The sequence below is a fragment of the Bombyx mori genome, chromosome 24 (genome assembly GCF_030269925.1).
Source record: "Bombyx mori chromosome 24, ASM3026992v2".
Lineage (NCBI taxonomy): Eukaryota > Metazoa > Arthropoda > Insecta > Lepidoptera > Bombycidae > Bombyx > Bombyx mori.
Genome location: NC_085130.1, coordinates 16,051,981 through 16,076,839, shown reverse-complemented (window position 1 = coordinate 16,076,839; position 24,859 = coordinate 16,051,981). Strand labels below are relative to the sequence as shown.

Sequence of the window (24,859 nt, the reverse complement as noted above, 5' to 3'; positions counted from 1 at the left end):
ACCATTTGAGAACTTTCAGAAACTCAGTAGGCTATGTCAATAGGCTAGGTAGTACGTCAAATACTAAGAGTGGATTGGAAGGATCCGATAAGACTTGTCTAGGACTTCGAGGTATCGTCTTTAGCGCAAGCGTGGAAGTCAAGCAATTTCCTCGTGACCCCAAAAAAGAACCAAATTGCTTGGTGCTTTACGAAAATTCGTAACTCTATCGGGGAATAAATAGGGGATAAATACAAGGTGTCATTTCTGTATGTCAATGTCTCCTCCAACGTCTTTCTCTCCTGTCTTCCTCCAAACGAGGCTTGGACTAAGCGATCTTGCCGATTTCCCAATCAGATTCTGACTTACCAAAGGTAGCAATGAGGGGAGAGGTTAACAAATGACATTTAACTCGAGCGTCGAATCAATACAAAAATCCATTTCAAATAAAGCGGTACATCACTAAAGGCTCATCTCTATCCACCCTACGTCACATTCATAATTTATGTATTGTCAGAGAACGTATTTAAGCCGCGCACGGTCGCATTATTCACACATTATAAATCCTCCGAAGCGTGCCGATAACGGAACGCGCCCGTAAAAACAAAATGGCGGGAACGACTTGACAGCCGACGAAGACTTTTTGGCGGGAACTAGAGAAGCGAAGTTTTGCGAGTTGTTTTTTTTTTAATTCACTATTTGTTCAAATTTAAGCTTGTGATAACTATGGCTTATTAACCGTTTAGAATCGTTTATTCGCCGGTCATGGCTTTTATGGGGACCTCCAAAATTACAATAACCCACTGAAGTCTCAATAAATTCTCACCATTTTACTGAAACTATTTCGTTTCATCACGTTTCATTCATTTAATTTTTCGATTCATGTTATTTTATAGATTAACAGAAATATATAAAAGATTGGGCTGGATGTTTTGATACTTTCGCCTTTCCTGTTGGATAAAAGGAACTACTACCGCTGCTGACAGCCGTTGACATTTGTTTTGGCGCGAAATTTTTTCATGTCATTTTTAAATGAGGTTATAGTATGGGAACACCGAACCAAGCTCCGAAATCAATGACCCTGTAATAGTTGATAATTGTAAATAGACATGCTTTAACAAAAACCGACTTCAAATAGAAAAAAAATATATTCCAAAACAAACTAATATAATATACACTAAAAACAATAATCATCGAAATCCGTTGGCGTGATATTGAGTGATTTAGTTTTCATCTATTTGTCTCGCACATACAGATTGCAAATTTAAGACTTGTACGATTTTCTCATGGATACTATTATCAGAACTGGACTAAATTGAAATGGGACCACACGGGAAGCGTCAGCTTTCTAATAAAAAAATAATCATCAAAATCGATTCACCCAGTCAAAAGTTATGAGGTAACAAACATGAAAAAAAAACATACAGTCGAATTGGGAACTTCCTACTTTTTTGAAGTCGCTTAAAAATAAAATAAATCAATATAACTATAGTGAGAAAACAAGCTGCTGAGGCTGCTGAGCATCGTATATACATACAAGCTCTTGCTTTTTTTTTTTAATTGGTTCCAAATGAACACGGCAGAAAAGGCATTTTAAATATTAGAGAGAGATGTCGCAAATAAATCAACTTCATCTCACTTTGCTCTATGTCATCATTAACTTATGACATAGAGCAAAATAATTTTTTAAATACTAGTCAACCGATTTAATGTGTGATAAGGTAAATTTCTGAAATTGGTATCTACTTAAATTGTATATGTTTCAAAGGTATTTTAAGTATCTTTTATATGTAAATTGCTTATTCTTATTTATGTGTAAAGAAGCAAAATTTAAACTTAATTTATTTATTTTTTATTTCTAATAATTATTATTATATTATAATACTTTGTATTAATTTTATGTATATTTACATAGATATGGATGTGTATATGTATGTGTACATATATGTATATGTATTTCACTGGAATGGTACACCGCGCGTAGTTCGTTTCCAAATGATTCTTGTCCACCTGATGGTTGTCTGGAAGAGATCGCTTTTAGCGATAAGACCGCCAATTGTACTTTTTGTTTTTAATGTATCGCACTGTTCATTTGTTTTTTTTGGTGTACAATAAAGAATACTCTCTCTCTCTCTCTCTAACTTATCATAATATTATGTAGGTATTTATTAGAATAATTGTGTATTTTTTTTAAACTCGACACTGGCAACAACGGCATCAGGAAGAAGCCGATTGCCATATTCAAAAATAAAATAATTTTAAAATCGGAATGCTGTAAACTATCCAGGAGAATTCACAAACGAATTCCGTGTTATGGCAAAATAAAAATTCTCGTGTCACGTTTGGACCCTGATATCGCCGAAGTCCATTACAAAATAAATCTTAACATTTGCAAAGATAATCTATTTCGCGGTTAAAATGAATAGGTTGTTCGGAAAAAAAATTGAACTTGGACACGTGTCTTTAAATGGCGGCAAACACATTATGGCGACTGACATCGGGTGCACCGTTGAAATTGTCTTACAGTCTTCTAATGAAATCAAATAAAACTATTTAAACAATAAAAATAAAAAAATAAAACATAAAGTCTTAAACGTCCAACTTGAACGCAACTCAAACAATTCCAGCGCACAAACATGTAACTTTTAAAAATCGAACCCGCATCGAGTGTTGCAGTACAATAAAAAAAAATAACCTGCAACTATTTTCCCGCTGACCACCCTGAACCGTAACGAGCGATAAAAAAAACAACATTTTGCCGCTAATTCTTTTTCTCTCAAGAAAAGGTTTGCTTTAATCCGACTTTTGTTCTTAGGCGCCCCTATTCGGTATTTGGCGTTTGGAGTGTAACTAAGCCACTTGGCCGACACTCTAGAGATGGGAACTATCGAATATTTTTTTATCGATATAACTACTTATTAGTTCATTTTTATTACCATAGAACTAGTTGTTTGTAGAGGTGAAAGGCTATTTGGCTTAAGCGACATTTCGGTTAATAAGCAACATTTATCTTTGTAATTAAAGGATTATATATGTATATTTGTTCGGACACACGGACTGGCGACGCGAAAAATCGCAGTCTAAACCAGGGCCCCGAAACTGCGATGCTTTAAAACAAATATTTTTTTGTATGGAAACTAGCGACATCTTGTAGCGGATGCCCCTAAGTTTATATGTTTTTAAAGTTAAGGCATTTAATTATTGTATAACTAAACACAAAAAATTAAAAATAATAAGTCTTTATTTGTTACGGACAAATTAATTAAATATGTGTTATCAGTTTATGGTTTCTAAGAATTTACAAAATCCTTAATTAAAAATAAATGTTACTGCCGTCTACAGGAGCAATGAGAAACTAATCGAAGCGAAGCCATCTAGTGGCCGACGCCCGTACCCGTAAACATTTTTGTTGCTTTGAGTGCATTTGAGTGCTTGAGTTGCTTATCTATAACTAATTTATGTGTATTATTATTGCCCCCGCGCGCCAGTCACTCCGCAAATCCTTACAGAACAGACGAATGCATCCAGGCACTTCCCAACCATGACCTAAAGCACACGGCGCCGCCAGACACCTTACATAATACGTCCTAAAATCACCTCCCTCAAATTAGACTTGTAACTTTTGTAAGCCGTAAAGCAAATTGCCATAAATAAATATATGTCGTAGTTTGGCTCGACAAGATTTTGGTTTAAACACGCAACCACATCCTCAACGTACATTCAATATTCGATATTTTTTTTAAATCTTTATTATCATTAAAGGCTAACCTTAAAGTGATTGGAGTATGGCAAGAAGCCCTTTGCCAGAACGACAACAACGCAATAAATAAAAAGTGAATTTAAAAAAAATGTATCGATCTAAATTTTTGTGTCGCGTCTCTAACTTGACCAAAAGTCTGGCAAATGAAGCGAGAGAGTCCGCGACAAGCCGGCCTATACACCACAGTGCAGACACAAACAGGCGCACAATAATTAAATTATTTAAACATCGTTCTAGTTTATTTCGATTTTCACGAGTTCTTCCACCGAGGGGCTAATATTACTCGTTAGACTTATAATTTAATTTATACATATATAATATAATTATATAAAAATATAATTATAAATATAATTTTATTTAAATTAATAATTATCGAATTTCGATTACTAGGCGACCACTAGTTATGATAATTTTTTTGTCGAGTTTTTAATGTTGCAAGTCGTTGATAATCATGATAGTTTATTTTATAGAAAAAAAGAGCAGCAAAGCATGTTGTACTAATAAAATGGGTCATTTTTTTTACAATTTGCATAGATTATTATAATAAAGTTTTTTTTTATTACTTAGAGGGGTGGACGAGCTCACAGCCCACCTGAGGTTAAGTGGTTACTGAAGCCCATAGACATCTACAACTCAATAGCGGCACCCATCTTGTTATATAAGTTCTAAGGTCTCACTATAGTTACAACGGCTGCACCGCCCTTCAAACCGAAACGCGTTACTGGTTCACGGCAGAAATAGGCAGGGTGGTGGTACCTACCCGTGCAGACTCACCAGAGGTCCTACCACCAGTAAAAAGCAAGCAAAGCAAGCTAATCTTGAAAATGTCGTAAGCTAGATTCAGACATCTGTCAAACATTTTATATTTTATGATGGCTACGCGCCAAATTGCTCCCCACAACAATACTATTACAGTTTAATCGAAATAATTAAATCTAGAAAATTATTAATATGTTTCTATCTAGAAACTTAGTTTCATATTTACTTAGCACATTATCAAGTGTCATCGCATCGAAAAACGCTAATTTGAATACATTATCTAATTGAATGTGTTTCTAAATCTAAGAATCATTACAATAACTATCTTGATCAGTCGTAATAATAACTTTTGGTTCCTATAGGAACTACATACTAAAATGAGCGTAATTTCTTGGTCCAAAGACAGTATATTTTGAATTAAGCTTACTCAATATTATTTACTCTGTGTAACTTGTGGCGAGGTTAAAGTGCACACAAAGAGTGAGAAAGAGCTCGTTAGCCGACACACCGGCCGTCAGCTCTGTTATTCCAACGTTAAATCGCTTTTATTGGTATATTTAACGGATTTATGCCCCATACGAACATATAATGCCGAATTAGTGAAGTGCCCTTTGCCTAAGCCTGCGAAGAAAAATACAAGAGACGGTTGATTTATTTTCCCTTTGCCCTTTTTGCAATGATTTTATGTTTGTGGGACTTTAAATAAACAAAAAAGCTAGTATATAAATGTACCTATTTACTTTGAAGAATATAATATTTTTATCTCACTTTTATTTTTAATGTCCAATTTTTGAACATTTTATAGCATTCCATTAATGTCCTATAAATTAGTTACATACTTTAGATAGATTAATAAATACTCGTAAATGTAGACGGTTGGGTTATATTAAAAGAACATTAGTAAAAAAATCGTAAAACAAATATCGATCTATATTTAAATCGAATTTCACAAAATTATCAATTTCGAATCTGTATTGATCTTAGAATAAATAACTTAAGACTTTTTGGCGGGAACGCGAGAAGTGAAGTTGTGTGATTTGTTTTATTTTGTCTAATTAGTGTTTCTTCAGGTTTAAATGTGTAATAACGGTGGTTTATTAACTGTTTAGTATCTGTGAAAGTGCACAAATGTGGGAAAATAAAACAAAGCCACTGAACGTAACTTCTCGGGATTTTCCAAAAAGTCCACTGAAAAAGTCTGAGTAAATGACCACTATTTACTGAGATTATACTTCATCCCATTCATCTCATCTCATTTCATTTCATAATATCATTTTCATATAAAAAAGTTACGTATCATTAAAATTAAAATAAGACTTGACCTTAGGTCTTAGTTACCAGGTCATAAAATCCTTTTAAAAAAAAAACTTAAGAACAAAACACATTGAGATCTGTTCAAATGAAAAAAAATACTGCAAATCGTAAAATACTCTAAAGCAAAAAGAATTTAAAATATTTCTCGCCTCCCTGCATTTTATCGGATAATACATTACAAATGCATCGGGAAGTGGCTCTTGTGCAGTTTGCGTTTGACAGTTAACTATAATGGCGCCAATGCTTTTATTTATTACGGAAGCTCAATTGATTTCCAACGTTTTGTTTGTGCACCGCCATATTTAGTTTTGTGTTCTCGACAATTTTATAAAAAACTAGCGGCCCTCTCAGACTTCGCTCGGGTCACTGTTTTATTTTTTGAAGTGAAACTTCTTTAGGCGCATGAGGGTAAAATTTTTACAGAGCGTCACGCAGGTATGCAACGGAAGTGACATCAAACTACTATTGAAATTAAGTACTTGTCAAATGTCAGTAGCAGTAGTTGTATGTATGTAATGTATGATACATTTGCCTTTCCAGTTGGAAAAATACAACAACTTATCCATACAGCCTTATCTTATAATTTTTTTGTGAAAAATGTTAATAGGAATTGAAATGAAATGAAAAGAATTTGGAACATTAATCAAATAGCATGAAATTAAATTAGTCAATTCAATTGGCAAAATATAAGTCATTTACAATTTAGAAATCTAAACATAATGTGACTGTCAACACTGAGGTTTGAGATTGACATTTGACAGACTTTTGGCCGAAACATATATTATCTTCCTTTTTCCCTTCCTCTAAGTCTCGGAAATCTGAAGTTTTAGATTTGTATAAATATAAGCAAGACTTATAAATTAGTTCGCCAAAAAAGTTTCACTTCTGACATGTGTACTTTGTACGCACGCACTTTTTTTTAAATAAAAGAACACATTTTGCGGCATAACTATAATAGTTAGACATAATAATATGGTGTCGTGACACTTTTTGTAAATAACAATGTGTTCTACAAAGTCGTAGTACATTATTTTATTCGCAGGGCACGCGATGTAAAGAATATTTTAGGTAATTTTTTTACACCTTTGGGTTACATTATTGGAGTTTTAGTAAGGATCCCTAATTTTTTTCAAAAAATATTATAGCCTATGTCACTCGGAAATAGTGTAGCTTCCAAACAGTGAAAGAATTTTTTAAATCGCTTCAGTAGTTTCGGAGCTTTTTTTACAATTAAATCATTTTTTTTTATACAATTTTTAATTCAAATTTACTAAAATTTGTTTTCTATTTTTTAGTTAGATTTTCTATAAAAGCATATTTTGTTAGTGTTTTTTTATACTATTATTTTTTTCATATTTTAGTTGAATTTCAATTTTTTCAATATTTTTTTCCATTTTTTTGTCGTCGGTCCTTAATAAGTATACCAAATTTCGAGCTAATCCGACATTTTGAAGGGGGCCAAATCATGCTCAAAGATTTCGTTACAAGCATACATACTAACATACATACGTCTGAAGCTAATAAAAGCGTATTAGAAATACATATTATTTATATAGTTACTATAAAACAATAATATGACCATTGCAAACGCTTAGACAAACGTCAGTTGTGCGAGCAGTTTTAGTGGGTTTACGAGGCGTCATAAAAATGGCGCGAATTATTACTTCGGACGCCATCAAAATAGCAGACTAGTTTTTTTTTAAATGTATTAACTTCCAGCAGACGATTTTTAATAGTTTGGTATGTGGTTTTTTTTCTTTCAAATGTGTTCATTTTTCAGTAAGTATGAGAATCAGTTTCTGCGATGCCATTGTTACCATTTTTGAGCTTATTAAAATATTCTAATTAAATAATTATTACTGTACCGTCAAATGAAAATGATGTTGATTTATTTGTGATTTTAATCAATTCGGATGATATTAAATGAAGCGAGATGAGATGAATTTCTCTTGAAATGATGAAAGTCTCACTAAAATGATGAGAATTTACTGAGCTTTCAGTAAGCTTTTCGGAGGAGCCTAAAAAGCCCAATCCGGCGACTTTGTTTTATTTGCCCACACCCGTCCTCTCTCACAGATGCTAAACGCTTAATAAGCCGCCATTATTACACTTATTTAACAAATGTAATAAAATCGCGTTCTTGCCCGATCCACTTGCCTGGTCACTGGTCACTGGTCATGTCTTGACCAAAAAATGTTTTTTTTTTTTAGTTTACATCACATTTCAACTTTACGGCCATGTTATTAATAGTTTAAAATATATAACCAATTGTTAATACATCGCCAGATTAACGATGCTAAGTAAATTTTAAAGACCAAAAAAAAATCAAATCTGCGACGTGATTCCGTAAGTTCTAAGAGCGCATCACTCGCGGACTATGTAAACGTGAGCACTCGTGAACACTCACAAATTTACAATTCACTATTACACATACATAACCAGGCATGCTATTACAAAATTTACAATCAATACTCTTTTTATAACTGTTTTATCACGGCGGCACGGATTAAAACCGTTCGCCTATATCGCAACGATGGCCGATAAAAAAAATATATATAGTTTTTTAACGTTTATAACATCTGTGACATATTGCGTGTGTGCGATATTAAAAATACATTTCATTTTATTACTCTATTTATAAATTAGATTCATATCGTGAGACGTTAATAAAATGTTTTAAATTATTTAGATTTCAGTACATACTTCGGTTTCCTCGGGACATAGACATAATTGAAATTATTTTTAGCTTTTTTTTCCTTACCTATTCACTGGTAGTCTAAAAGGTTATTTCAGCACACCCGGACGGGTTGGTGAGCTCACGTGCTCAACCTGAGAGAATTTGCTAACACTAGCCCTAGCAAGATCAGTGCTTCGCAGAATCTAGCACCGGATCGGAATCGCGACCCACTAAGGAGATCCGGCGTGAAACTCAGCTGCGTCTATGGACTAGTTTGCTCGTCGAACTCTTTGTCGTAATCGACGAAGACGGTGACCGGTGCTTGAAGAACTTAAAAGCACCGAGAGCGCATCCAGCGAGATCCGACTAAACATGTTTCAGGCGATGGCGGCCATCCTTAGCCGCCATATTTAGTTTTGTGTTCTCGACATTTTTTAAAAAAACTAGCCGTACTCTTCGCTGGGCATTTAAAATTAACAGTATTATTTATAGACATTATTATTAGGGAGTCAAACACTCATATAAATAATTAGTCTATCCATTAAGTATATAAATGCATATCCATGCATTTAGTTAAAAGCGGCCATTATAAGGAGCTTAATACTGTTACGCGCTGGGGTATTCAGCAGTTTAAGCACTTCACAAACAGCTATATGAACGAAAGTAAGCTTAAGTGAAGTTCAATAATTAAAAATATCGAACTGTTGATGCTAATACCAAATAAAACGGATCTTTAATTACAAAGATAAATGAAATGTCGCTTAAACCAAATAACCTTTCAACCCTCTTTTTTTTACCTAAGTTGATAGCCTTGAGAGGCTATATCAGCGTCGCCTTAACTAGTAGGTGAGCTCACGGGGCTCAAACCTGATGACGTTGCTAACACGAACCCTAGCAAGAGTCGTGCTTCGTAGAATCTACCACCGGATCGGAAACGCGACCCACTGAGAAGATCCGGCGAGAAAGTACCTAAAAGTACCGTTAGTGGATCGGGAGGATCCGAGATGACGTGTTTTGGGCGACGTCGACTGCTTTCCATTCTGTCCGCAGGATCGGGAATGGAGTTAGTTACAGGCGGCCACGATGAGAAGGTTCTCGTGTCGTGCCGCTTTATCGAAGTGACGACTGTATATACAGTCTATACGTAGTAGTGAGTTCGTTTTGGCGACGCGTCGCATTACGCAGGCGATTGTTTTTTTAAATATTATTAACATTGAATTTTTCCTTATGCCGCATGAATTTCCTTTCGTAAACTATCCTTTTATGCATCTATACATATTTTTTATCGTTATCTTAGTATTATTAAGTTTTATAGTGTAAGTTAATGTACATAATAATGTTACGCGCTGGGGTTCAGGATAAATAAAAGTTCCACCAAAGTACAAGCTATCACTGTATATATCGCTTAGAACACTCACAGAACGCTTTAAAATTCTCAATCCACTTCTTCCGCTTCGCTTCAGGTGATCCGTTCGCTGTTTCGCTTCGAGTAGTTCCGATTACTAACTGACTGCGTTCCATCTCTGCAACGCTTTTATAGCCGATACCACATCCCTAGAATTATCGAGAATATTCCACACATTTCGAGTATTGTGTTTCCACTATCTGACAATAGATGGCGTTGTACTTCTCGAGCGTTCTAGACGCAACTAGATCTTTAGATATTCGTTCAACAATTCGGCGATAGTTGGCGTTACTCTTACCGGCGTAACAATACTTTAACGCGGTTCGTTCGTAACTCTTAAAGTATTCAAAACGTCTGAAGTATAGATGTAGTGAGAAATTATTTTCCTTCGGGAAAACTCGGATCTTTATCGGTATACGACGACACCCGAACTGTCAATGAATGTTCGTATCAAATGAGTGACATTTTCATATCCATTATTATGGAACTTTATTGTTTATTGTCAAATGTCAAAATGATTAATGTCATTGTACTGAAGCTATTTGAGAGAGCACGATAAATACGAACTTTTCCGAAAAATTACGAAGGAAATTTTTTTCTCACCATATTTATAATTTAATGACATTAGAACACCTGAGATTAACCGTAGGTAATAGTTCAGTTTTGATGCTAGTTGTGTTGCTAGAGATGCTCCAGTGCAGTAATGCGTTCCGGTTCGAAAGGTGGGGCAGCCGTTGGGTATTAACGTTGTCGATGTCTATGGGCTCCGGTAACCACTTAACACCAGGCTGGCTGTGAGCTCATGCACCCATCTTAGTTATAACTATACATACAGCCCACTGAGTATCTCGCCGGATCTTCTCAGTGAGTCGCGATTCCGATCCGGTGGTAGATTCAGCAAATCTCTCTACCAGTCCGAGAGTAGCTAGAATAGTCCCTTAGGCTACCAGCGAATAAGAAAAAAAGCTATCCAACAATAGGTTAAACCTCGTGACTGCTTTGTATGCGCGACAAGAACATATACTTAGTCTTAGCTAAGAGTTAGCTGGCAGCAGTTTGGCTTTTCCCCTGGCATTGCTGACGTCCATGGGCGACGGGAACCACTCATCGTCAAAAAAAAAGGTGAGCCGTATGTTCGTCTGCTTACAAGGGCAATAAAAAAAATTGAAGCTCTATAATAAACAAACCTCTATGGTGTACATTAACATCTACTATCGCATTCATAAGCTGTTTGTTACCCATGTTACCGGCACAAAAAATTTAAAAGCCCCCGTACCTATCTAACACAACCAAAAACCTGCGTGTTTCAGATTCCGGGCCTGCCTTAAGCTCGCCGACACTCCGGTCTCCAACATGGTCGGGAAGCTGTTCTTCAACGTCGTCCAAACGAAGTGCTTCAGATTGAAGCCGGTCAAAGTGTGCATGCAGAGGTCTTGGTGGGGCAAGTGCTTGAGGCGAGGCTACATGAAACAGGCGTTCTTGAGGGACAACCTGCGATACTAGACTGCACGGGCGTGACACCTTCGCTCTTTTGACAGCTGTCAAAACTGACACGTGCCAAGTACTTCTTGATGAGTCTTCACTAGCGTATAGTTGATAGCGTAGAATATACAGGCTGTTTAGTCATGCTATTTATGTTGTACGATATTAAATCGATAAGTAATATATAAATAACAAATTAACAGTAATTAATTATTGAGTTACTGGTTAGGTGTGAAACGTGCATTCCCTAAATGTTGAGTGGGGGTTTCGTTTTTTTGTTTTTCTCAGTCAAATGCTCTCTGGACCAGCTTGAGCGCACAAGCAGCGTACCGAGAATACCGCAATACAGTAAAAGCTGTTTATTGGCGCGGTATATGGCTTCGTAAATGTGCCGCGAATACAGGAACACGTGATTAAGGAATGGTAATTTACATATATGGGATTATAGGGGATACGTTCCTAGGTGACAAAATAAAAATATACTTTGTCGTTACCTAGTAGTAATAAGGTCTATTTTACTTTTTTATTAGTCGATTTAACGACTCGACCTATTTACCGATTAGATCAATGAATGAAGGAACCTTTAGCCGCGAATATAGGAATTAGGGTCGCATTTTTTTAATTCGCGAATAGTGAAAATGCGAATGTAGGAAGCGCAAACTGGGAACTTTTGTTGTACCGAATTGAGGCAGGTATTGGTTGCATAGGAACAACGTCTACTCGCTAAATCATTATGCCCAGCATTACCGATAATTTTTATTTTTATTATACTTGAGTTCTAGAGCCGGCGTCTTAGTAAGAAGATCGTACAGAGAAATCGAAATGATTACTTACTTCAGTGCGCCACGTAGGGCACCGGTGACCTACATTTATAGATTGACCTAAAAAAAAATCATTCATATCAAACTCCGTCTTTTGTCTCTTTCGATCGTATCCGAAAGTTTCTTTTACCTTTCGAATGAATAAAGAAATTCAATTAATTAATTAAAAACTGTGCGTCTGGGGACGCCCGACAGAAGTGATAGCTTAATCTAATATAAGTTGAACTACTTCATATCGAAATTGTTTAACTTGAGAAAAGCTTAGGTTATTACTTAAATTTTATGTATATTAATGTAATGAGTTGTACAATTAAATATTATGGAGGGTAGAAGTAAGGAGTGCCACATCAGTCTATTCAAAAGTGTTCGCTTAATAATAATAATAATAATAATAAAGCCTTTTTATTTCCAGTAAATTTACATAGCTTAAAATCTATCTATGTTAGTTTTTTTTTTTTTTTATTATTTGATATTAATATTATATAATTTTTTTTATATAGTTTTTATCACTTACTTAATATAATTAGTATGTTTACTTAATATTATATAGTTATCTTTACTTAATATTATATAGTTATGTTTACTTAATATTATGTAGTTATTTAATCTACTGGAACCCCAGATTGGGTGAAGGCCTCCTCCAGTGATGCCCATTAATGCTTAGTTTATATTTATCTAGGGTATTTCTTTCCTCTATTGGTGACTTCTCTGGAGGGTTTTGGTCGTATTCTTCCACGGTGACCAACCGGGTTGGAAGATTTTTTTTATATACATATATATATATTTTTTTGTATGTTATTTTGTTCAATTGTGGCATCTTTGTGGTAGGAGGGGCTTAGTTGCTATATATTCTCGCTGTTACTTTCTTGGTTGTTGTTAGTTTTGATTGTATTTTTGTTAACTAAGAAGTTGAGCATGCTAGGTTTTATGACTCCTTCTGTGATACTATTTGACCTAGTGACTGTCTTGCCAATCTGCTTTGTCTTGTTTTTTTTACTAGCCTGAGTATACTTGTCTATATTGATTTGTGGGGTATTGTCTGGAGATGACCGGTATTTTCTTTTACTTTGGTATTTTGATACAATTAGTTTATCATATTTGAGTATAGCTGTATTTCCCTTTTCTCTCTCAAAAAGACGCATAAATGCTCTCAGAAGGCCTTGGAGATCAAAACTTTGTAGATGGTTTGCACAATGTTTGATTCAAGTTTTTATGAGTTTGATATTTGTGTTTCCACTGTATTTTATCTTCACCAGCTCCCTTAGCACTAAGTCTCTGTACACACTTATATAATGTATCTCAAGTCACTTTTTAGATTAATCTTTTGTTAATTTTTATCGGAGTCGATGTTGAGCGTGCCACGATCTATCTACCCTCAAAGTGTTCGCTTAAAAGGAGCCAATTAAGATGGCGCCACAGTAGCAAGTGGAAAGATTTTAAAAACATAGCCATAAACTATTAGAGTAGGATACTAAATTAAGAAGGAAAGAAGCGTAAATGGTAATAAAAATAATTAGTTATAATTTTAAATACATACTGCATATTTTTTAATTACACAACTCTAGAAATTTTTTTATATTTCAATCCAGCACACTTCGCTCTGTTTAAAACTGCTATATTCATATCGTTTCCACTTCCTACACTAGCACTATTGCGGTGAGTCTTCCAACATTAACCCGCTATTTACAGGCGGACACTTTTTCAACTTGTCCCCTATACAAGATGGTGTCCCTTACTTCTACCCTCCATATTAAATATAATCACATTTAGCGCCATCTTCGAAATCACGCCACATGCCACTGTGCCGCCACTCGGACCGGTCCTGTCTTGACGCATGCTTTGTATTACAGGCGCTTCTTACCACTACCTTCCCATGTTATGAATATCTTACAACTTTGATCATAAGATTATGTAAACTACAATCTAAGTTACTGAATACTACGAAAATGTGTAATGAAGTGTTTTATATAAAATTATTTTTTAATAGTCATCGTTCAAGATGAAAGTCGTTTTTTTGTACAGAAATGTTTATTAGTCGGTAGACGTGATAACGTTAGTTGTGAAAACTCTGAAACATTCAAAATTAATTTAAATTTCAACGGAATTTATTAATAGACTAGTTAGAGTCGCTGTCTTAATCTATGAAGCGTAGAGAACGATGTCTCGTATGAAAAATCAGTCGGGTGTTTCTACGGAATTGCTTAAAATAATTATGTTTCGCGTTCCCGCCAAAAAGTCCAAAAGTCGTCTTGAAGTTGGTGAAAATATAATTTTATTTAGAATATTTAAGTTAACTCGACTCTGGCAACAATGTTATCGCAAGATGCTGATTATCATACTAAAAAAAACATTAAAAACCTTACACAAACTATTATGAATGTTCAGCTAGAATTACATTTTTTTTTAAATAGTCTATCATTTTGATGACGTCCGAAGTAATTCGCGCCATTTTATGACGCCTCATAAACCCGCCTAAACTGCCCTCACAACTGACGCAAACAAATATAAGCGCTCATACACTTAACAAAATTTGTATGTTTCTATTAAGTGAAGAGTATTTTTATAAAGTCGACACTGGCAACAATGGCGTCGCAAGGACCTAATTGCTATACTAGAAAGAAGAAGACACAAAGATTTTTAGTACCTTAAGACCTTTTAATTATAACCACCATTCTCGCTCACACCGATCTTTTTTGGACCGATTTTCTAGTTTGAACGTACGTCAATGCCAATGACGCAATAAAATAGTAGTAAATAAGTATAACATTGTACTTAATTATCACGCTACATTTGTTTATAAGGCGGTAAGAATGCGATCCCTGTGTCTTTCACTACTGTCATTTCTTACTCCCATAAATAATTTAAATGAACCTAACCTAATCTAACGACTTTTTGGCGGGAACACGGGAGCGAAGTTGTGTGAATGGTTTTATTTTGTCTATTTAGTGTTTCTTCAGGTTTAAATGTTTAATAACGGTGATTTATTAACTGTTTAGTATCTGTGAAAGTGCACAATGTGGGAAAATGAAACAAATCCGCTGGACGTAACTTCTCGGGATCTTCCAAAAAGTCCACTGAAAAAGTCTCAGTAAAGAACCACCATTTTACTGAGATTATATTTCATCCCATATAATTTCATTTCATTTTATTTAATTTCATACAAATTGATTAACGTTCCAAATTAATTAACTTCATTTCATTTCACTTCATATTATCATTTTTCATTAAAAAAATTATAAAAGATTAGGTTGTATGGTGTGAAGATACCTTTGCCTTTCCAGTTGGAAAAATCGAACTACCACTACTAACTCTAACTTTCAATCTTCATTACTTTAAGATTTGTTTACGTAGGCACGACAAAATTAAATGTAGTCATAATAGCGGTAACGGCTCACACAACCTTTTTGGACTTATTCGTAACACATCTTTTAGAGTTTTCACAATTAAATTAGTGACTAGTGAATAAGCAATAAGATTAAAGTTCCTGTTTTGACAATATAAATAGAAGTGTATAATAATATAATTGTGTATAATAATAATATAATTACATAATAAAGGTATTTTGTGATCGTGTCTGTACTTATTGTGAATAAGAATTTACGTATGTAACAATTTGAAACAAGATTTAATCGCTTTGCTGTAATAAAACGTGAAATTTAATTAATTTACTCTACACTTGCATAATGCTTATGATTTAAACATTAAAGGCTTCGTCAAACAGAACGCGTAATTAGCGCGCGTCAGAGCGCTACGCTATGACGCCGAGATGTGTTGTACTACTATGTATAATACCGTAGTAGTACGATACATCTCGGCGTCGTAGCGCGGCGTCAGTTTAGCGCTCTGACGCGTGCTAATTACACGTTCTGTTTGACGAAGCCTTTAATGTTTAAGCCTTCGTCAAACAGAACGCGTACTTAGCGCGCGTCAGAGCGCTAAACTAACGCCGCGCTATGACGCCGAGATGTGTTGTACTACTATGGTAACATACCGTCAAACAGAGCGCCAGCGCTATAAGCTGACATACTGTCAAACAGAGCGTCATAAGCGCTATAAGCAGTAGACGAAGCCTTAATACTTAATAGTATTGGTCGTGTGATTAATGTTAGAGATTTCTACGAAGACTTTAAATGTCTGACAGAATAGTCAAGTATATTTTTCAATACAATGTGTAACATAAGGTAACCAAAAAATATATAATTAATTTCACTTATTTTCTCGAACATTCGATGCAAGAGCGCGAATCTTGTTTGAAATTCGAAAACAAAATTCGGTAACTCATAAAAGATGATTCTAGATGTTTAATATAGTATGTACTAATTTAGAAAAGAAAAAGAAAAGCAATATTTAGTGAATAAAATTAATTCCAATAATAAAAATTTGAAATAAATCTTTTATTCCGTACTTAAACCATTTTATTTCGTGAAAATTATTTTTTAATTCCTTTAAATTTATAATAATATATAATAAATAAATAATTTAATTACTTTAAAATAACATTGTAAAAAAATACGATCATCATTCTCATGCCCTTCTCCCAGTCACCTGGGGTCGGCGCAACATGTTTTCTCCTTCCATACTCCTCTATCATAATATATAATGTGACCATACGTCCCGATTTGGGCGGGACAGTCCTGCTTTCGGGCATTCTGTCCCGCTGTGCCCAGTGAGGCCTACATAGTTTCGCTTTTGCAAAAATACCAAACGATAAATTTATTTTTCAATGCAACAGAGCTTAAAGTGTTTAAATGGGCTAATTTAACAAAAGAGCTACAGACTATTAAAGTGTACTAACTATTTTGTGTTTAGTGCTTTGATTCCTTTGTGTTATTCTATTTTCTATAAGAAAATACTTGTAAAGCACTAAATACTTTTTATATTATATAATTTCGCAGATGTCCCGCTTTGACAAAAAAAAATAATGGTCACGCTAATCATATACCATTTATTCGCTCACTCCCCTCTTGCACATATCGCCTTTTTTATTTTTATTTATTGCTTAGGTGTGTGGACGAGCTCACAGCCCACCTGATGTTAAGTGGTTACTGGATTTTTACTGGTGGTACCGTCTTGTGAGTCCGCACGGGTAGGTTCCACCACCCTGCCTATTTCTGCCGTGAAGCAGTAATGCGTTTCGGTTTGAAGGGTAAGGCAACCGTTGTACTGTAAACCTGAGACTAGAACTCATGTCTCAAGGTGAACACTGCCTTACCTTGTTGATGTCTGCGCATTCTGATAAACACTTAACACTAAGTAGGCCGTGAGCTCGTCCAGCCATCTAAGCAATAAAAAAATAAGCGTATCATCGTTCGTAAGAAAGAACATTTTTATTACTTTTTTGATTCACGTCAATTCATGCATAAAACAAAATATATCACACGTTGAAGTTGTTACATGAACACAATTTTTAACTGTCAAATAAATTACTAACATGACAAAAACAACTCTTCATAAAGTAAATAAACTAATTTTCAAAATTAGATAATTGCTTTACAATGTCAGATTGAAAAAGCATCCCGCCAATTACGCTTTATACACTTCGTGTACCTACTCGACGCTAGATGGCGCCTTTACGATTAACTCCAATATTAAATGTAAGATGGCGCTGTTGTCAAAATTCATAATGTGACTTAAAGAAGGTTTCATCGTTTTAAATATTTAAAAAAAGGTTGCATTGTTCTAAATATGTACTAAGAAATGAAATGACAGTTTTATTAATTGCACGATGTCAATTTAATAATAATTTATTCTTATTTCATTTAAATAAAATGTAGCTTAGAATACGCTGGCGGACGGCTCAATTGCTTTTAAGAGCAACCGCCCAATACAATTACAGATAAAACTAAAAAAAATTTAATTCGAATTCATTTTACTTTTTACATACGAGATTTATGCTTTACCTGTCGTATTAAGGTCATAAATAAAACATCAATTATTTACATACTCATTAATAAATCGAACTGCTTATATGAGACATCTCTTGAGTTGTCATTACGAGTATACATTTTTTTTTATCAAGTTATCTCTTCCTCTGGAGTGGTCGAGAGATTATCCGGCGAAACGACATCAGCCTTCACCCAATACTGTATCAGCGTATGTCAACCAACAACCCGAATTAGTAGTATAAGTAGTGGCCCATATTTCGAACCCGCACTGGTGCCAAAGATCCAGTCTTTATATCTGCCTCGAAAGAACAATAGCTCTCCAACAATATAAATAAGACTTTGAATTCACTAAGTAATTTAAAAAAAATATTGACTGTTGTAAAGTCGATTTATAGACGATAGTTTTACGTGATAACGTCAGTAGCAGAACCATTCGAACTGTTAGCTCTGACGTCACGTGAGAAGAGAGATAAATGTGTCGCAAGCCAACGCTTGGGCGGATCGTGCCTCTCTATCGCTCGTTCCGCGCTCTCGCTTGCACGCTCAGGCGGAACGTGACACTTTTTCGTGCGTGCAGACGGTGCTCATCGATTTCCAAGACATTATGACATAAAAAAATTCACATATTTTGTAGAAATCTCTAGAGGATTTAAGAAAAAAAAACCTTTAATTTAAAAAAAAACAAAAATCAATACTAAATTCACAGCAAAATAATTTTAAATAGCTACTTATAAATGTTTATTAACTTATTAAAAACGTTGTACATACACGCCCGCGCTAAGACACGTCCGTACAGGTCGATAACTAATACCTACAATCGAACTGCGGCATCGAGTCGGTATTTCGACGCTCTGCACTTTACACGCATCAATAGAGAGTCGATATATCGACGGTTCGCGCTCAAAGGATTATGACATACAAGCCTCTATGTTAGGATAACGAGTAGACTCTTTCAGTCTACATTCAGTCTGGAATGAAATAGGAAGGAGGCTGGTACCAATACGTGTATTCAAAACCCGCCTACCCTCGATATAATAAAAATGTTCACGATAAATTTCTCCCTAACCCTTCGACTGTCGTGTAGGTCACCGATGACCTACGCGGCGCACTGAAGTAATTACGTCGATTTCTGTACTGAGGCGCCTGGATTGACTAACTTTGCCTTCTTTTGGTTTATTAATCTAAGTTTTAGTCTTTTACGTATCTTAGAAATAGATTCATTCTCTGTATCTTCGGATTCGTCTTTCCCAGAGACTACTAGATATTCAGGCGTGTTAGTAACATAAATCTATATATTAATGCGTGAAGCATAAACTTTGTATCCCGTTTTTTACGAAAATTGCGCGGACAGAGGAGTACCTATGAAATTTCCCACACTTATAGAGAATATAGAGAAGGAGTGCTGAATGCTAAAAATTTTTTAATTATGCATTATTATTATTATTTCTTTTTTATTGCTTAGATGGGTGGACGAGCTCACAGCCCAACTGGTGTTAAGTGGTTACTGGAGCCCATAGACATCTACAACGTAAATGCGCCAACCACCTTGAGATATAAGTTCTAAGGTCTCAAGTATAGTTACAACGGCTGCCCCACCCTTCAAACCGAAACGCATTACTGCTTCACGGCAGAAATAGGCAGGGTGCTGATACCTACCCGTGCGGACTGACAAGACGTCCTACCACAAGTAAAAATTAAAAAGTTAAAATTAAGGCATTATATAAATAAAAAAGGTTACACACACTACCATGTATCTGACACACACACGCATACATACTCTTTTGTTTATTGTTATAGTCTGTGGTCAAATTGAGAATAGATTAATATTGTTTGTCTTTAATATTATTTATCTATAGTGTAGTCTTGGCGAAATCTGTGATTATCTAAGTTTATTAATCTTTGACAATAGAACCATAATAATTTTCAAACTTATAATTTCAATTAATTATAGTCGACATAATTACTTCAGTGCGCCGCGTAGGGCACCGGTGACCTACACCCACACTCAAGCTACTGTCAACACTAAAACTGAACTACCAACAGAACTTTTCCATTTTCAAATCGTAACCTTTCATTGCGTTTTTATTGTCTTGCGGGTTCGGTTCGCTTTCCATTGCGGGCTCCGTTCTGTTTCGCGTGCTTCGCCGCCAACGCGTCACTCAAGCTACTCTCAACACTAAAACCAAACTACCAACAGAACTTTTCCATTTTCAAATCGTAGCCTTTCATTGCGTTTTCGGATTTATCGTCGGGCGCGTTCGGTTCGCTTTCCATTGCGGCTCCGTTCTGTTTCGCGTGTTTCGCCGCCAACACGTCACTCAAGCTACTTACTGTCAACACTAAAACCAAACTACCAACAGAACTTTTCCATTTTCAAATCGTAACCTTTCATTACGTTTTTATTGTCTTGCGGGTTCGGTTCGCTTTCCATTGCGGCTCCGTTCTGTTTCGCGTGCTTCGCCGCCAGGTGTCGCTGCAGGCCACGCTTCCGGCTGTACGTGGCGCTGCAGTGGTCGCACGTGTGCTGCTCGGTGCGGCCGTGGTTCGAAGACACGTGCTCCTCTAGGCTGGTCTTGTAACCGAACTTCTTATTGCAGATCGGACACTGGAAAATTTAACACGATCCATCTTCATAATATATATAATACGAAGACCAAACGATTTCGAGAGTTTCAGAAAGACGCAAAACTGTTTTTTTAGGCCATTGCATAGCTTTTATCCGCGGGCTTTGAGCGCGGCGACCGAATCAAGAAATTCCGTAACGAAAGAAAAACCTAACATGTAACTCGCGTTCAACACATTCACAGGTTGCGCTTGTATAGTGTTTGTGAATAAGCGCGCGGCGTGACGTCGCACTACATGCGCATCATGAAAAGTCTGCCTATCTCTCTCTCGCGCGGTCTAGCTTATGAGTGTGAAGGGGACAGTTAATATTTTGCTTTTGTTAATGTTTATAAATATAGCGTGGTCTTATTTTATTATTGTTTTAATATGAAATTATTATTGTCTAATCATAATTGCATAAGTTGATAAAAAATGTTATGCTTTACCGCGGCAGTCCCCGAGTGCCACACATGTTTTTTTATGCAATCTTTATATATTTCTTCTGTGCGTGTTTTTGTCACTGAACTCCTAAACGGCTGGACCGATTTAAATGATTTTTTTTGTATGCGTTTGGGTGCCACCCGGGATGGTTTAGATTCACAAATCAGCCCGGCAGAGGACGCTGCAGTCGGTATCTAGGTTATTTATCTATACTACAACTAAACGGCTGGATCGACGTGAATGAATTTTTGCGGGACAACGTCTGTGGGGTCCGCTAGTTTTTATATAAAACCTTTTTAGTTTTTTTTAAATATCTCTTTCAATTTGTGTTACAAATTTCCTTACATTATCTTGTTAATATACATAAAATTTAAGCTATAACCTAAGCGTTTCTCAAGTTAAGCAATTTTAATATTAAGCAGTTCAACTTAGATTAACACTAATCATACCAACATTTACTGGTATCTATTTCTGCCATAGCGGGTAGGTAAGGGTATACGACAAGTATTACTCAAAATAAACAAAACAAAACAAGAAGTATATGTAATAACTGTAGAGTAATTCGTAAGAAAATGTCATGAAGTCAAATGCGCAAAATCAATAAGATGATACATGCATTTTCAATGCAAAAGTTCAAAATGGGTCATCGTACTGTGGCTACTGTAAGTAAAGGGTGAAGTTATGGAAGGAACAACATTTTCCTCGCGTGGCGCTCTGAGGGAAAAAGAGAGATAGAGACAGAGAGAGAGATAGAAAGAGAGAGACTGCTTTGAAAGAATTTAGTGTACCACGTTGATTACCTCAAACTTCTTTAGACCGAGGTGTCTCCGTCTATGAGCCCGCAGGTTCGAACTAGATATACACCGCTGTGGGCACACGTCACAACTGTACGGCTTCTCACCCGTGTGCTTCCTGGAATATCAATCAGAGGATGCTAAGAATAAGGATGATAGGCAGCAGCAACTTTTTTTATTGCTTAGATGGGTGGATGAGCTCACTACCCACCTGGTGTTAAATGGTTACTGGAGCCCATAGACATCTACAACGTAAATGCGCCACCCACCTTGAGATATAAGTTCTTAGGTCTCAAGTATAGTTACAACGGCTGCCCCACCCTTCAAACCGAAACCCATTACTGCTTCACAGCAGAAATAGGCAGGGCGGTGGTACCTACCCGTGCCAGCTCACAAGAGATCCTACCACCAGTAAAAACTAAAACTTGTCTAATACCACGAGGTTTTATTGATTAGATTGATGAAAAAGCTCACAGCCCACTTGCTGTTAAGTGTTAACCAGAGCCCATAGACATCTGTTCTACTGTTCATCCGCTGACCCACCTTTCAATCTGGTATCATTTATTTTTATGTTCTAATGACAGGTTTTTAATAATTATTCCTACCATTATTGGTCAATTTTTTTATTACAAAACTCACCTGATGTGAACTGTAAGTGAAGATCTCTGCGTTGCTTTGAAATTGCAGTGCGGACAGCCGTATCTCCTGACTCCTGTGTGGGTGAGCTTGTGTTTGTGCAGATAGTCTTGTCTAGAAAATACCCTTCCACAAGCCTAAGGAAAAAAATTGAGGTGTATTTAGCTAACAAATACAACAAAGAGAAGGCTTGTTTCTATATTGATTAAAGCTATTCCTATTCTACAGACAATAAAATAATTTGCGCTCACAGTACCACATACTAATATATTACATTCAGGAAACAAAAGCCATTTCTACACATGTTTTTGTTGTTGTTGTTGTTGTCCTAGGGTACCCTGCTGGTACATAGGGCAATCACAAGTTGTCTCCACTAGACCCTGTCTTGCGCATGCTCCTTGACACCACTTCAAGTCACCTCTGCAGTCCTTATCTCACTCTCCACAGTGCCTCAAGTGTGTACATGGCGACCAGGACTTCTCCTGCCACACAGTTATCACTCAAATGCAATTATAATTAATCTACACATAATGCATAATAAATAATCACAGAGTAACACACCAAAGTTATAATAAGTATTGTAACTCCAAATGACATTCTCCGGCCTATTAATATTAATTGTTTATTAACTTTAGTCTATTCTAAACATGTAAATATTCTGTGAACGTTTTTATCTGCTAATAATATTTATCTCTAAAGTAGTTAGTCTAACATATATTTGTTTATGCTGCTCTTAAAACCACAGATTCGCGTATGAAAAAACCTACCAAAATTTATTTGTATTTAGATTTAGTTTTTTTTTTCCTCTCTAAGCACCTGTCATTTTTATAAATACTTTGACATTGGCAAAATCAATGCCAAAAGCGTTGGAGCCACATTCTTTATAAAAAAAAAAGTATTGTAATATAACTCATATAACATTGTTTCAGTAAAGCTTATAATAGAAATGTATGTATGAGATTTCATATACTTACGTCACATACAAAGTTTTTCTTCGTCTCCTGGTGTTCTTCGCTGTGTTCCGTTAGACTCTGCTTCGTTTTGAAGCACTGCAAACATTTGTTGCACTTGAACAATTTCTCCGGGAGTTTTATCTTCCTGTTGTGTATGTGGTCCCGGATGTGAGCCTCGTAAGTCCTACGTTTCGGCAAGTACCGATTGCATATCGAACACTTAAATCCATCTTTCAGGCCTTTACAGAAATATATCTCGTGACTCTGTCTCGTTTTCCACGTTTTACATTTTTTCTCGCAGCCGAAACACTTGAAGGTCCCGTCTAATTCGATTCCGTGAGCCTCTGCTTTGTGCGACTTCAATTTCTCAACGCTCTCCATGTCCAACAAGCACAGCGTACAGTACGACGATGAATGGGGGGCTTTATGTTTCATTCGTATTTTCTTTACTTTTTTCTCTGTAACTGGCCGGTGATTCTCTTCGAAATCGGAATCCAAATGCGGCGATTCCAAATTCAAAAAATCGTTCGTCTCTATTTTGATGTCGGCCTGGCGTTTCGCTTCGAAGCCGATCTTGTAGATTTCCTGAAGTTTGTTGTCTGCTTTGCTGCAGAAGGTTTTGAATTCGTAAAACTGTTCGATTTCGTTGCAACATTCGTCGCATATCCCATTGATGTCGGGCCACGGCAACAGTTTAATGTTCAAACAGTAAACGATTTTATCGAGTAATGATATTTTAACGTCTTTGTCGCATATATTCGTGATCTCTTTAGACGCATTCGTCTGCCAACAGATTCTACATACTTTCCCTTGACGAAAATATTCGTATGTATATTTATCGCTGTTCAGATACAATCGTTTCCATGACATTTTTTATTAATTTTTAATTTTAATTCATAATCTTACACAAATTATAATTTTAGTATCTTTTTATTATCTTGATGAAAACAATAACAAAGTTTCTTCAACTTTTGACATTCTATCACAGCAGACAGTAGTAATAGTTCTATTTTTCTAATTGGAAAGACAAAGGCATTATATCATACACCCTAATTTTTCCTTTTTAATGAAAATGATGTTGAAGAGAAATGAAATGAAGTTGATTAATATGAAACAGTAATAAATTGACTGGAAATTAAATGAAATGAGATGGGGTGAAATATAATCTCAGTAAAAAAGTGGTTATTTAAGATGACACAGATGACATATAGTCAGCAAGATTTCGTTCAGAAATTGAATTTTAATTTTTCGGCGGCGAAATGTAGAATTAATTGATACATGAAACCTTTAAGTAAAATAAAAGTGGACATCTCGGGATTCTTGAGAGAAATGACAACTTATAATAAAAA

At 35.7% G+C, this 24,859-nt stretch overlaps 2 protein-coding genes across 4 annotated transcripts in view; one reads left to right on the top strand and one right to left on the bottom strand.

Annotated features, from left to right (window-relative positions):
• The window catches only part of LOC101744895 (uncharacterized), a 103,042-nt gene extending 86,441 nt beyond the window's left edge, over positions 1-16,601 (top strand). For all 3 annotated transcript variants that reach the window (XM_012690650.4, XM_012690648.4, XM_012690649.4), the window contains one exon: positions 11,205-16,601. In XM_012690650.4, the coding sequence (XP_012546104.1) occupies positions 11,205-11,397 (193 nt within the window). In that variant the 3' untranslated portion in view covers positions 11,398-16,601. The remainder of the gene's footprint in view (positions 1-11,204) is intronic.
• Positions 16,602-17,906: 1,305 nt separating this feature from the next.
• On the bottom strand, positions 17,907-24,682 carry LOC101736000 (zinc finger protein OZF). Its single transcript, XM_012690619.4, has 4 exons — positions 23,532-24,682; positions 22,561-22,694; positions 21,928-22,039; positions 17,907-20,687 (listed from the first exon to the last, which is right to left on the bottom strand). The coding sequence occupies exons 1-4, from the start codon at positions 24,378-24,380 to the stop codon at positions 20,433-20,435; spliced, it is 1,350 nt and encodes a 449-aa protein (XP_012546073.3). The 5' UTR covers positions 24,381-24,682; the 3' UTR covers positions 17,907-20,432.
• Positions 24,683-24,859: the final 177 nt, after the last annotated feature.